Source organism: Trichosurus vulpecula, chromosome 1 (assembly GCF_011100635.1).
Source record: "Trichosurus vulpecula isolate mTriVul1 chromosome 1, mTriVul1.pri, whole genome shotgun sequence".
Classification (NCBI taxonomy): domain Eukaryota; kingdom Metazoa; phylum Chordata; class Mammalia; order Diprotodontia; family Phalangeridae; genus Trichosurus; species Trichosurus vulpecula.
The window spans coordinates 147,517,753-147,533,270 of record NC_050573.1 but is presented as its reverse complement, the minus strand read 5'-3'; the positions used below and the strand labels follow the sequence as shown (position 1 = coordinate 147,533,270).

The following is a 15,518-nucleotide window of genomic DNA, read 5'->3' as shown; positions in this document are numbered from 1 at the left end:
TAGGGAGAGGGTTAACCAATAATGTAAATAATAAAAAAATTTTTTTTTGAACGCATTTAAAAATAAAAAAAAATCGATTTATACTAAATTGTCTTGCTGTTTGTTAACTTTGGGTTCCAATATTACTGACATTCTTAGATGACTTATTTCCAATGATTTGAGGAACAACTGTTTAGATGGATTATAATTTGGACTTTTAATTTAGGATTATTCAGTTATCTCAGATTATAGTTATACAGAGATCAATGTGGTATAAAATGGGTTGTCAGTGTAATAGATATAAATTCTAATCATTCTGCTAATAATGTTACCTTGTAGCTTGATCTTTTAAGATATATTGAAACGTGGGCTCATTACAAATTTACGGGAAAAGTGCTTGTAATTTAAAGGTTAACACTGATATTTTTATTTAGGTGAGAATGGAAAAGAGAAACTGATTCCGTTAATTCAGGGCCCTTCTGACACCAAAGACCTCCACAGCAGCAAATGGCTCAATGAAGCAGAAAGCCAGAATCTCTGTTAGCCCCAGATTTGATAGTCTTTACAATGCAAATTCCCCAATCTGTGGACTACTGTCATAATTCAGGTAAGTACAAAACTTGTATTATAATATGTTCATATCATTTTTGCACTTTCATTTCCAGCAGGACTTCTTTTGAGTCGAATCTGTCTCTTGAAGACTCTATAACCATTGGGTATAAAACTTCAGTTATTCTTTTTGAAAATCAAAATGAATAATTATATCATTTTTTTTCTTTTCATAAATTGTAGTCATTTTAGATAAGTAAATTTGCCTTTATGAGCCAGATCCTCAGCACTCATATGAACAAGCATCCATTGGGTTAGAAAAATGGAAGGTCCTATGGGTATGTGGATATATGTGTATATATATGCATTCTTCCTTTCAGTTTGTGATAGAGAAAGTTTACTTTTATTTATCATTTGACTTTGGCCAATTTCCATAATTTTCTACCTTTGCCTGAACCCTCAAACTCCAACCAACATGACTTTTAAATCAGTGTTCTTAGGAAATAGTGCATTTTCCTTTCCTTTAGAGGGTGTGTGCCCTTGTTGAGAATGTGATATAGGGGATTCTTGTTGAGTGGTGGGTTATATTAAGTGGCCTTCCAGCTCTGATTTGGTATGATTTAACTTGTCAGGATGGCTCAAATAACTTCTTGACATTTTTATCAACAATTTATTATCTATCCATTTTTATATATAGTTCTTATTTGTTCAAGGTAACCTAAAGGGAAATTATAAATGTAATGATAAATCTATAGTTATAGCTGTTTCTTCATGTTATTTTATACTTTATTGGAGAAGATTCAAAACCTTGACTGTTTGTGATGTGTTTAATTAGGAATGTTTGTAAATTTGGAATGTGAACATTTGATTGGTATTTTGAAGATTTTCCTTTAGCTTGGAGTCAGTTTTCAAAGGTAATATGTTTTTCTTAAAACTAGGTCTGGTTACACAGTGACTAGAGCATTAGGCTTGAATCTATAAAGAAGTCTGAGTCCTGTCTCAGGCATTCTCTGGCTTGCCTTATGACCATGGACAAGTCACTTAACCTCTCTTAGTCTTAAATTCTTTACTTCTGAAATGAGGATAATAATAGCACTTATAGGCTTGTTGAGAAGATTAAATGGGACATGTGCAAAGTGCCTTGTAAACCTTGAAGTGCTGCATAAATGTTAGCTAGGTCTGTTATCATTATAATCATTTTTGTTATAATATACCGAACAGGGATGTTCAGTTTAAATTTTCTCTCTTATTCTATCCCAGCATGCCCATTTATTCTTGAGGGATTTATTACATGGTTTATAGTGGTTGTACATATTATTATTAATTACACCAACTTTAAAGTAATTAATTTTCATCTTATGTTTATATAAAAGGTTTAAATAGGTATATGTAGGACAGGTGCTCAGAGTAGGATAAACAAGTGTACTTGGACATTGGAACTTAAAAAAAATACGAAGGTGTCTCAATTAACCAAAAACCCCAAAGTAACCAGAGTAGACTTTTTTTTTTTTAGCAAGCAGTAAAATATGCATCAGGTGAGGTGCTCAATGAATTTCCCCCAGGGCTTCTTGGAATTTGTTGGATGGTAGTGGAATTGGAAATACTGTATGAATTTGAGGTGGCTTAAGAGCTAAAGTTGAGTGTTTTTAGCCCAGTTTGGTAAAGGCTTAACAGACTTCCTTTAAGAATCATGGCAGGGGGTAAGGGATAAATGCTTCCAACAAAAGGAAAAAATTAATTTATTAAAAGCACTAACCCAGAAAATTATGTGGCTATTAAATAGAAGAAAACCAAAAAGTAAGCTCTAAAGGAAAGGCCATAGGAAGAAGGAGCAGAATGTTTACCGCATGAATACAAAAAGAAAGTAGGGGACCATGAGTGAGAGTCAGATGACTATGAAAAGAAGTAAGACATTTCTTTCCCATGTATTGGCAAATATATAGCAAAACATGAATGTACAAATATAAACTATTATGTCATATATGAATATGAAAATATTTCACAGCCCAAAGTATTAAATACCATAACTGATGTTGGGAAAAAGGATATTCTGGTTAAAGAAATAGTATGTCTATTGTGTATTATCCACTTTGTGCTGTGAAAATCAGGGGCTTCTATCTGGGTATTAGCAGTAATATCCTAATCCTTGTTCCCTTCCAAGTTAGGCTAGTTTTTCCTTTAGAAAGTATTGAGAACTATTGATTTTTCTTTTTTCTTTTACAATTCTTTTTGTTATGTGGAAAATTTTTGGTGCTGTGAAAAAGTGAAAGATATCAATAATAATGTATGTTTCTTAAGAAGTATTCAGTCTATCATTGGGACTTCTTTGGCCTAAGGGACTAATGGGTTATGCTGTTAACATTACAACTGACAAACCCTAGGAGCTCTCTCATCTTTGATGGTGGAAAACAATGGGCAACTTCTGAGGGAGCTTCTCTCAGCCGGATTAAAGATAGTTGTCTTTAATGTATATCTACATAGTCAGCCAGTCAATCAATGTTGATTAAGTGCCTGCTGTGTATTAGACACTATGCTAAGTGCTGGGGATACAAAAACAGGAAAAAGACAGTCCCTGGTCTTGAGGAACTCATAGTCTAATGGGGGAGATAATAAGCAGACAAAAATGTTCACGCAATCTATGTATAGGATAAATAAGAAATGATTAACATTTCTACTTTCTTGTGAGTTCTCTCATTGGTTTTAATTCTTCTTTACAACATGACTAATGTGAAAATATGTTTAATATGAATATATATGTAAAGCCTGTATCAGATTGCACATTGCACGCTGTTGGGGGAGGGGAGGTATGGGGAGAAAATTTGGAACTCAAAATCTTATGGAAGTGAATGGTGAAAACTAAAAATAAATAATTTTTTTTTAAAAAATGATTAACAGAGGGAAGACATTAGAATTAGAGGAGTTGGGGAAGGCTTTCTATAGAAGGTAGGATTTTAGTTGGAACTAAAAGGAAACCAGGGAAGCCAAAGATGAGGAGAAAGAACATTCTAGGGATTGGGGACAGCCATAAATTAAGTGTTATATTGACTATTTTTTCTTCTGCTATTAGGAAGTAAATATGTCTTTAAAAAAAACAACAACTGTTACTTGACCTGTTAGTATTTTGTTTTATTCTTATATCACTCAAACCACCAGGGTACATGCCAGAGCCTAGTTCAGCTCAGAGAATAGTGTATAAAGACTTGCATCACTAGATTCTTTTTACCCATGTTGTCTTTTCACTCAAGTAATCAAGCTATTAGTCTGCTTTTAAAATTTCCTTTTGTAGCCTTTGCCCAGTAGAATTAACTTTTTCCAAACTAGATACAGTTGGAAAAAAAAAAAAGATGCAGCATATCATTGGAGAACTAGGTGGGGGTGGTGGTGTGTAAGAATGATTAGATATGCCTTTCCATGGATGGAGTGATTGTGTAATATGTAGGTTTGGGTATTGCCTTCTCGTGATGTAGATCTCACTCTTACCTGTTTATCTAGTGTATGCTTCTGCCTGTGTTCCTGTAGTTATATACAAGGCTATAGCCAACAAACTTACATGTAGTACACTTAATTTAATTTCTTGATGCTGTGAGTCCTTGAGGTCAATCAACAACTGTAACCCACTTGCTGTGTGATAGGTCACAGTATTGGGGGGACAAGTAATAAGAATTATAATCCCTTCTAATAAGGGGGACTGGAGGAATGAGAACACTAACAAATGCAAAAAACACAAATACAATTGAATAAATGTAAGTATATAAGGGGTTAAAAACTAGGTTTCTGGGAAGGAGAGCATTGGTAGTTAGAGCAACTGAGAAAGGATTCCTGTAGAAGATGATGCTTGAGCTATATCTTAAAGTAAGAGTGGGACACAGTGAAGTAGAAATGAGGAGAGTGCATTTCAGGCACATGAGACAGCTAATCATAGGGCAGGGAGAAGAGAGATGGAGCATCAGGTTTGAGAAGCATAAAGAAAGCCAGTCTGGCTAGATTACAGAATTCCAGTGAGGCTGGAAGGATAGCTAGGAGTTAGATTGTGAACGTATTTAAAATGTAACAGTAGTTTGCATTTTACTGTAGAGATAATGGAAAGCCACTAGAGGTGAGTGAGTGGGGGTGGGGGGGGGGGGTCGGGAGAAGGTGGTGGTAGTGTTAGCTAATCTGGAAAATCTGAAAGTAATCTCAGAGGAGAGAAGCTGACAGTGTATGGGGAAGAGGGTGGAAAAGTTGTTTTTGTTTTATTTTTTTGTTTGTTTGTTTTTGCTGTAAGTGGGATTTGAGATGATTCTTAAAGGAAGTCAGGGAAGCCAGGAGGTGGAAAAGAGGAGGGAGATCATTTCAGGGATGGGGAGGTAACTAGTGGGAAGGAGCAGAATCAGGCAGTGGAGTGTTGTGAGTGAGGAGCAGCAAGAAGACTAGTATTGCTAAATCAAAAAGTACATGGAGGAGAATAAAATGTAAGAAGATTGTAAAGGTAGCTAGGAAGGAGCCAGTTTGCAAAGAGGTATAAAAACCAACCAGATAATTTTATATTTTGTCCTGGAAGTAATAGAAGCAATTGTAATAGTTGAGTAAAGGAGAGACTGTGTTTTAAGATTACTTTGGCAACTGAATGAAAGTTGGACTGGAATGGAGAAAGACTTGAGGTAGGGAGGTCAACCAGAAGGCAGGAGACTAGGTGTGAGGTGTTAAGGACCTGTACTTGGCTGGCAGCTGTCATAGGAGAGGAGGGGATGTATATGAGAAATATTGTGAAGGTAGAAACAACAGAATTTGGCTAGTGGAGGGAAATAAGAGTGAGGAGTCAGGTATGACACTTAGGTTTGGGCTGTTAGTAAGATGTTGGCACTCTTGACAGTAATAGAGAGGTTAGGGAGAAAGGAAGGCTGCAGAGGAAAGAGAAATTAAATTTTGGATGTGTTGAATTTAAGATATCTGTGGGTCATCCAGCTCATGTATCTAATAGAGAGTTGGAGATTCAAGACTAGAGGTCACGAGAGCATTTCCCCCATCTATTAGTTATCTGCACAGAGATAAAAATTGAATTTGTGGGTGCTAATGAGATCACTAAATGAGATGATATGAAGGGAGAAAAGCGAGCCAAGGATATAACCTCCGAAGACATCTATGTTTAGCAGGCGTGGCCAATATGAAGATCCCAGAAGAAGACTGAGAAGTGGTCACCCAAAGAGGAGGAAAACCAGGTGAGAGTGGTGTCACAAAAATCAAGAAAGGAGAGAAATGTTGAGAAGGTAAAGATGGACAAGAGTGCATGGGCTATCTATTAATAGATTCTCACCATTTTGCCACTACATCTACTTTTTGATACTTTCTTTAATCAATCAACAAGCACTTATGAAGTGTTTAACATGCATTGGGCACTATACTAAACCCTCAAAGAACTTAAATTCCATTTGAAGGGACAACATAATATGTGAGCATGTATCCATAAATGTAAAATGCATACAGAATAATTAAAAAGGTAATTGGGCAGGAGTAGTTAAACTATTTCCTTGTTTGTACATAGTTAGATTGTGTGTACCTTGAGGGGAGGGACTGTCTTTTTCTTATCCCCAAGGCTTATTGAACAATATTTGGCATATAATAAATGCTTATTGACTGACTGCATTAGAAACTGTGATGATTAACAAAATTTTCATGTAGATCAGCACTGTCCAAGACATGGGCCATGTGCCCCCATGTGGCCTGCCTGTGTCCACCACAAGCACAGAAATCTACACAAATGCTTTAGTTAAAGCATTTATGTCAATTTCCATGCCGGTAGTAAACACAGGCGGGCCATATAAAATGCGGCCCATGGGCCACACTTTGAACAGCCCTGATGTAGAAGGTGATGCTTGAACTGAGTCTTGAAAGTAATCATAGATTCCAAGAGGCAAAGGGGAAGAAGGAACACCTAGTGATGGGGAAGAGCTTAGTGCAAATGAATGGAGAACAGAAGATTGAATATCTTGTGTATGGAACAGAGAGTAGAACAGTATGACAGAATTACAGATTGTGAATCAGGAAGTAATGTGTAAAAAGACTGTCAAGGCCAAAGGTGTTATAAGAGATTTAAATGTCATGTGTTTGCATGTGTACACACACACATATGCCTATAATACATATATACAATACACTTACATACAAATATCTATTGTATACAAATATTACATAATATTTAATATGAAATATATAAATAAAAAAGTGTGTGTGTGTGTGTGTGTGTGTATTCTTTGAGCAGTAAGGGAGCCGGGTGATGGAAATGGAAAGTAGGATGGGGCTTGAGGAAGAGAAACTCAGTAGATGGCTAACCAAAATCTTTTTTAGTTATTTGTAATTTTGGAGTATCATAAATTCTTGGAATTTAAAGGAACCCTAGAGATACGTCATCTAGTTCAAACTCTCAGCTAGGCTAGAAGCTTCAGTGCCATTGTAAGAGAGCTGCACTCAAAAGGATCTGTGATTGAAGTAATTTGGTGTTCATATCCTCCCACAAGTTTACCACCTGTCTTCACAGTGTGCTGGAAGCCTTCCTCACTTTTTCTTTGCAGGATACCAGTTAAGCTTTTGGATTGTTCACTTCTCATCACTGACCCTCACTACGTGCCCGCCCCATCATCTCCTATGGAAATACATTTTCTTGTTGATATTTTACTTTGTTGATGTTCTTCATTGGTTACATGCTGCTGCCTACTCACACCCATCATACAACCTTTTTGTCCTCTGTGTGATACATGTTTTACATTCTATGGTGATTGTTAGCTTCCATGTTTCCCAGTGATATAACACGGCTGGAAAGCTGGTATTAAAATAATAGGGCTTTGTTTCTGGGAGAAACTTGTCATTAAAGATGTTTTGTGATTTCCTAAAAGTAATCAGTCCATTCTTCTCCTCCTTCTCCCAATAATTCTGGGCCCAACTCACCTATTTGTACTGTTTGTTCCAGATATGCATATTGATGGATAAGCTACAGTTTTCTTTTTTTCTTTTTTAGATTTATTTAACATATTTAGTTTTCAGCATTGATTTTCACAAGAGTTTGAATTACAAGTTTTCTCCCCATTTCTACCCTCCCCCCCCCACTCTAAGATGACGTATATTCTGGTTGCCCTGTTCCCCATTCAGCCCTCCCTTCTGTCACCCCACTCCCCTCCCATCCCCTTTTCCCTTCCTTTCTTGTAGGGCAAGATAAATTTCTACGCCCCATTGCCTGTGTATCTTATTTTTAGTTGCATGCAAAAACTTTTTTTGTTTGTTGTTTTGAACATCTGTTTTTAAAAACTTTGAGTTCCAAACTCTCTCCCCTCTTTCCCTTCCCACCCACCCTCCCTAAGAAGTCAAGCAATTCAACATAGCCACATGTGTATCATTATGTATACCCCTTCCACAATACTCATGTTGTGAAAGACTAACTATATTTTGCTCCTTCCCAACCCATCCCCCTTTATTGAATTTTCTCCCTTGACCCTGTCCCCTTTCAAAAGTGTTTGTTTTTGATTACCTCTACCCCCCATCTGCCCTCCCCTCCATCATCCACCCCTTTTTTATCTTCTTCCCTCTTCTTTCCTGTGGGGTAAGATACCCAATTGAGTATGTATGGTATTCCCTCCTCAGGCCAAATTTGATGAGAGCAAGATTCACTCATTCCCCCTCACCTGCCCTCTCCCCTCCTCCCACAGAACTGCTTCCTCTTGCCACCTTTATGCGAGATAATCCACTCCATTCTATCTCTCCCTATCTCCCTCTCTCAATATATTCCTCTCCCATCCCTTAATTTGATTTATTTCTTTTAGATATCTTTCCTTCATCTTCAACTCACCCTGTGTCCTCTCTCTCTCTCTGTATATATGTGTGTATATATATGTATATACACACACACACACACACACATACATATATACATACATGCACATTCACTTTTTTTATATATATATATATATATATAGATATATATATATATATATATATATATATATATATATATACGCATGTTCCTTTCAGCTACTATGATATTGAGGCCTGATCTTTCTATGTAGGAATGTAAACAAAACAGTTCAACTTTAGTAAGTCCCTTGTGATTTCTCTTTCTTGTTTACCTTTTCATGATTCTCTTGATTCTTGTGTTTGAAAGTCAAATTTTCTATGCAGCTCTGGTCTTTTCACTGAGAAAGCTTGAAAGTCCTCTATTTTATTGAAAATCCATATTTTGCCTTGGAGCATGATACTCAGTTTTGCTGGGTAGGTGATTCTAGGTTTTAGTCCTAGCTCCATTGACCTCCAGAATATCGCATTCCAAGCCCTTCGATCTCTTAATGTAGAAGCTGCCAGATCTTGGATTATTCTGATTGTGTTTCCACAATACTCAAATTGTTTCTTTCTGGCTGCTTGCAGTATTTTCTCCTTGATCTGGGAGCTCTGGAATTTGGCAACAATATTCCTAGGAGATTTCTTTTTGGGATCTTTTCAAGGAGGCGATCTGTGGATTCTTTCAATTTCTATTTTGCCCTGTGGCTCTAGAATATCGGGGCAGTTCTCCTTGATAATTTCTTGAAAGATGATATCTAGGCTCTTCTTTTGATCTTGGCTTTCAGGTAGTCCAATAATTTTAAATTATCTCTCCTGGATCTATTTTCCAGGTCAGTGGTTTTTCCAGTGAGATATTTCACATTGTCTTCCATTTTTCATTCCTTTGGTTCTGTTTTATAGTATCTTGATTTCTCAAAAACTCACTAGCTTCCACTTGCTCCAATCTAATTTTGAAGGTAGTATTTTCTTCAGTGTTCTTTTGGACCTCCTTTTCCATTTGGCTAATTCTGCCTTTCAAGGCATTCTTTTCCTCATTGGCTTTTTGGAGCTCTTTTGCTATTTGAGTTAGTCTGTTTTTAAGGTGTTGTTTTCTTCAATGTATTTTCAGTATTTTTGGGGTCTCCTTTAGCAAGCCATTGACTTGTTTTTCATGGTTTTCTTGCATCCTTCTCATTTCTCTTCCCAATTTTTCCTCTACTTCTCTAACTTGCTTTTCCAAGTCCTTTTTGAGCTCTTCCATGGCCTGGGACCAGTTCATGTTTTTCTTGGAGGATTTTGGTGTAGGCTCTTGCACTTTGTTGACTTCTTTAGGCTGTATGTTTTGGTCTTCTTTGTCACCAAAGAAAGCATCCAAAGTCTGAGACTGAATCTGGGTGAGTTTTTGCTGCCTGGCCATATTTGCAACCAACTAACTTGACCCTTGAGTTTTTCAGCGGGGTATGACTGCTTGTAGATTAAAGAGTTCTATGTTCCACTTTTGGGGGGGTTGCGCCAGCTGTGCTACACCAGCAGTCCTCCTTCCCCAAGAACCCTCAACCTGGCCTGGGCTTTGATCTTCAGCAGGCTGTGCACTCCTGCTCTGATCTGCCACTTAATTCCTCCCACCAGGTGGGCCTGGGGCTAGAAGCAACAGCAGCTGTAGCTGCACCCCCTCCGCTGCCCCAGGGGGCGGTGGCCGAACCTCGAACTCCTTCCACTCCTGCAGCTTTTCCCACTACCTTCTCAGCTGTTTTTGGTGTTTGTGGGTTTAGAAGTCTGGTAACTGCTGAAGCTCACTGATTCAGGGCGCTAGGGCCCGCTCCACTCGGCTCCTGGTCTGGTTGGTCTGAGCCGCCCAGGTTGGGCTCTGCTCTGCTCTGTTCCCAGCTCCTAGCTCCTAGCTCCCAGCTCCGTGTGGGATAGAACTCACCCAGAGACCATCCAGGCTGTCCTGGGCTGGAGCCCTGTTTCCCTCTGCTGTTTTGTGGTTTCTGCAGTTCTAGAATTGATTCGGAGCCATTTTTTATAGGTTTTTGGAGGGACTCGGCGGGGAGCTCATGCTAGTCCCTGCTTTCCAACCACCATCTTCTAAGCTACAGTTTTCTGTAGAAAGTGGGCAGTAGATAAGTATCCACTCCGTCATTCCTGTGTGGATGGTCAAGCCAAATTCTTTTGTTACAGTGCTTACAGACACTTTCTGCAGGCTGTGCAATGTTCTAGGTCTTGATAAAACCAGCAATCCTGTAAATACAAATAGGAGCATCTGGAGGACATTGCTATACACAGGAAATCCCTCTTTAATTTGGATTTTTTGCTTGCTCTTGTCAGTCACGGTGGTTAATGTCTTTGATGTTCATCTTCAATGAACAGCATGGTTTTTGTTGTTTTTGTTGTTGTTTAACCTGATATTTATGTTTCAAGAATCATTAAAAAGGGTTATTTCTATTATGTATTTGGAGGTATCTTGAGTGATTTAGATGTACACACACACACACACACACACACACACTCGTGCGTGCACACCCTTACTGGGAGAGACCTTTGTGGTTGCAGTGTGCTTTACTAAATCAGATACTTTTTTGAGAGCAAGGACACAAAATGCAGCTATGTTAAAACTATTGTATACAGAGGAGATCTGTGCTGGAGGCAGCAGAATTGTATGGGTTTTGAAGGTTTGGTATCTGAAAGATGGAAAGATACCAGAGGCATGGATGAAATCTTAGACTTTATTAAAGACCTTGGAAAAAGTCATATGTTTTATGTATATAGATGTATCACCCTGAACAAGCCTCTTCTCGTCTGGTCTTGGAAATGTGCAGGGCTGTGCCTGCTTATTATTTGGAATGGAAGCCTTGAAAGAATTCCAGTTGCTGTTTGAGGTAGCAGTGGGGGCAAGGTGGGGAGGGTGCTGACCTTAGAGCTGCAAAGACTGGAGTTTAAATGTCGCTGTGGACACTGGTAGCTGTGTGATCCTGGGCAAGTCACTTACCTTATCTCTAAAATCCAGGGCTTGGACTTGGCCTTCAAGGTCTAAGTCTGTGATCCTATAATATTTTTAAAAAGTGACTGGAAGAACAACTATTGACTTTTATGTTTGCTTTCCTTTCTATACAAAATGTTTATAGGACATGCGTAGCTATTAAAAGTTTCCTTCTCTTTTCTGAAGTTTCTTTTCAGTTCAGTAAATATTTATTAAGCATCTACTATATGCACAGCACTATTCTAGGCTGTAGGAATATAAAGATTTAATCAGAACCATCCATTTCTTCAAGGACCTTACATTCTTTTTTTTTTTAAGTAGTTATATCTTTATAACAAAGAATAAAGAAAGAAGGAAAAAAATCAGTCCATCAAAACCATCTGATATATCTGCTGAGTTTGACAATATATGAAATGTTTTATACCCATGGTTCTTCCGTATCCCCACCCCCTCCCCTGCCTCCAGCAAAAAAAGGGAGGCAGGTACGCTTTTTTATTTTTAAGGTTGTAAAGGACTGGCTTAACACCAGCAACTTGCCCAGGTTCACTGGTGGGAAAAAAATGAACCACTCTCATATATTGAGTACTTAAAAGGAGTTTGACTTTGCCTTAACACATAAAGAATATGCAATGAGGATACTATGACACTTAGCTTTTCTGGATGCAGCCCTGCTTCATCTCCTTATGGAAATGTGTCAGGTCAGCAGGGCAGGTTCTGGGGATTTACATGGTCTTCAGAAATCTACCATGAAATCCATGACTCCACGTAGATGGGTAGAACTTTTTATGACCTTCAGTGACCGTGAAGCTGTCAGGGGAGACAGGGGCCAATCAGATCTCAGGTACAGCTTCATTGCCTTTTAAGGAAAGCTAACTCCTGTTTTGGGAAACAAGGGATCCCTGGTCCACAGGGCCATAAGGGCCACACCCGATCATTACAATTACACTGAAATGTTTTTTTCTTTTTAATTTTTTTAAGTAAGGAACTTACATTCTACTATTTCACCCATTTGTTTTAGTTTTACTTGTAAAAAACCACCATAGCATAATTCTATTTCTACATTTATATTATAGCATTTAGGAAACAGTTATCCATCTTCTATCATTTCTCTATACTAAACCAGTCTTTGAATTGCTTTATATTACCTAGTTTTCTTCTCCCAGTCTCTGTCTCTCACTTCCATTTCCTTCTCCCATTTTCTGTCTCTCTCTCTCTCTGTCTCTCTCTCTCTCTCTCTCTCTCAGTAAATTCCTGTCTTAGAGTGGGGTCCAGAATTGAATATTGTAGTCCTCATGTGGGTCTAACTAGTGCCAAGTACGGTGGGGCTAATGCTTCTTATGATTTACTCTATATGTTTGTATTCATTCAGCTCTCGATTAAGTTGAATAGTGTGCTGTGGACAGGATTAAAGTAAATTAGATAGCACTGGAAAGGTATACAGTGAGTCTGAGTAGGTTCTCACTTCTTATAGGTGATGACTTGCTCTTGAGCAATGGCATAAGAGAGGTAATATGCGTCATGTATTGCTGGTATAGGAGATGAATCAGTCATATAGCAAGAATGAGATTACCCACTAGATATTAAAAGGAGGTCTCTGCTGTGTTATTCTTATACTCCCCATTACTGTCAAGGGTATTGCTATTTTTTTAGTCACACTGGTTCACAATCTCAGTGTCATCCTTGGCTCCTCATTCTCAGTCCCCATGCCTGGAATACTCTTTCTCCTTACCTCCATTTCTTAGAGTCTCTGGCTTCCTTTAAGAGTCATCTAGCACATTTTTCAGGACGGTTGTTAATTCCTTCCCTTCTAAGGTTATTTTTTATGTATCTTGTCTGTACCTATGTTTGTACATATGATTCATAAAACATAAGGAAGCTCCAAAGCTCCTGAGGAGCAGGGGCTGTTTTTACTTTTTCTTTGTATCTCCAGTGTCTAGTACATAGTAAATGCTGATTTGATTCATTGAATGGCTTAAAACTGATGAAAGCCTCTCTCATTTAATGTAGATCCCTCATTTTACAGATGAAGAAACATGAAGAAACATAGAGAGGTTTAAGTGACTTTGCTTACTTGTGATAGTCAGTAAATATTTATTAAGCATCTGTTTGCCAGGCACTATGCCAAGCACTGAGAATACAAAAAGAGGCAAAAGACAATCCTTGCTCTCAAACAGTTTACATTCTAATGGGGGAGACAAGAAGAAGACAATATGGACAAACACTAGAATTTAGAGGAACTTCCTGTAGAAGATGAGATTTTATTTGGGACTTAAAAGGTAGTCAATAAAGCCAGTAGGTAGAGATGAGGAGGGAGAGCATTCCTGGCATGGAGGACAACTAGAGAAAATGCCTAGAGCTGAGAGATGGAGTGTCTTGTTCCTGGAACATCTAGGAGGCAGAGTGTCCAGATCAAGAGTACATTTTGGGGAGTAAGGTATAAGAGACTGGAGAGGTAGGAAAGGACTAGGTCATGATGGACTTTTAAAGCCAAATGAGGGTTTTATATTGAATTTGGAGGAAATAGGGAGCCATTGGAAAGTGAATATGATTGGCCTTGCACTTTAGGAAAAATCACTTTGGTGGCTGAATGGAAAATGGATTGGAGTAGTGTACCTGTTGTTCCCCAGATTGTGAGTGTGGATTGTTTGATCATATGAGCCTAGTATAGCATTGAATATAGTAGCTGCTTAATATAGTAGTTACTTGTTCTTGATATGTTGATCATATCAATATCTGGAGTTGGATAGGACTTCCCTGCACTTTTTTGGAAGAGGCTTTGTGGAGTCACGCATACACAAACCCAGTGACTCAGTTTTGCCCAAGAAAGGTATTGGTGATTACTCTGCCTGTAAGATAAGCCATATGCAGTCATTACAGGCCAGCCATGCTGATTTTTATCCATTGTTTTATTTTACAGCAAATGTAACAGTGAGCAAAGTAGCTGAACTGAGAATTGAATGTGGATACTCTACACCAGTGTTCTTTCCACTGTATCACAATGAAGCTATTAGAGATGTGTTTTTGGGCTGGGAAGGAGAGGATGGGATTATTGGGGGACTTGAGTAAGACCTACAGAGTGTGAAGATGGTGATCTGTATCACCATGATCCACCAGAGCAAGATGAATTTTTTTTGTAGCCTAGTTTTATTTTTGGTGAATATTTGACTTGTGTTCAGTTGTTAAACCCTAGTTATTTTTCAAACAAACAGCTGTCAAATCATGTGTCCCTGCATACTCTACTTGTATAATTGATAGTTTAAACCTTAATGCTGGACTTTGCATTATACCCCCAATTAAATTTTAACTTGTTTGTTTTGGCTTAGCTCTTTGAGATACTTTTGAATCTTCCTTCTGTTATCTGTCCTTTTAGAAAATAACAGCTTTATTGCCATTTGTACATTTAATAAACATACCTTTTATTTCTTCACAAAATTCATTGTCCCTATCATGGGACAAAGTTGCTCTCCCATACATTTAAAAATGACATCTTTTCTTGAAAAAAAAAAACATTTTTTTTTCCCTTCTGAGTAGGACCAAGTTGATTGAGAAATGTTAATGCTGAATTTTGTAGGAGTTAATGATTAGCTAAGATTTTTTTTTAAGCATTTGCTTAAGAATATTGATAGTTTCAGCTTGGTAAATCTCTTCTGTGGTAAATTCCCAAGAAAAGATTGACAGGTGGGAAAATTCCTAGAATTTAAGTAAAATCTATGTATGTAAATTCTTTTATCTAATTTTTGGGTGTTATTAGCTATAAAACAACAAAGATGATAATGCTTGCTCAAATGGTTTTTAAATTACTGATGAAATAGACTGTAATCCTTTAATTTAAATACTTTACAAATTAGATTTCTCTTAAAATACTGTGGTAATGAAAATAGTTTTTAGAAGTTCCAGTTTAAATGTAGCAACACTTTAAGATATTTCTCTTTGAAAAAAGACTAGGTTTTACACACATACACGCTCACACACACACACACTGCATAAAATTTCATTGCAAGTCCATACATTATGAGCCCAACAGTGGCATGAAATGTTCATCATCAAATAAAGGTGATTTTGCTATTTAAGTGCATTGAAATAGAAAGTCTAGGTTACAAATTTCAGTCTTCTAAAATTAAAACCATTCTTGAGATTTTCCCTTCCTTTTCTTTGATAACATTAATTTCACTCCTCTACTTTGATTGTTTGGATTATAATGAAGTATTGAAGTAGTTTAAAGGTGAAA

The 15,518-nt window shown here is 37.7% G+C and overlaps 1 protein-coding gene across 1 annotated transcript in view; it reads left to right on the top strand.

Annotated features, from left to right (window-relative positions):
• Nucleotides 1–15,518, top strand: part of VPS13B (vacuolar protein sorting 13 homolog B) — a 1,100,792-nt gene that overhangs the window by 290,644 nt on the left and 794,630 nt on the right. The window contains 2 exon segments of the mRNA XM_036759288.1: nt 414–497; nt 500–586. Of these exon segments, the coding sequence (XP_036615183.1) occupies nt 414–497; nt 500–586 (171 nt within the window).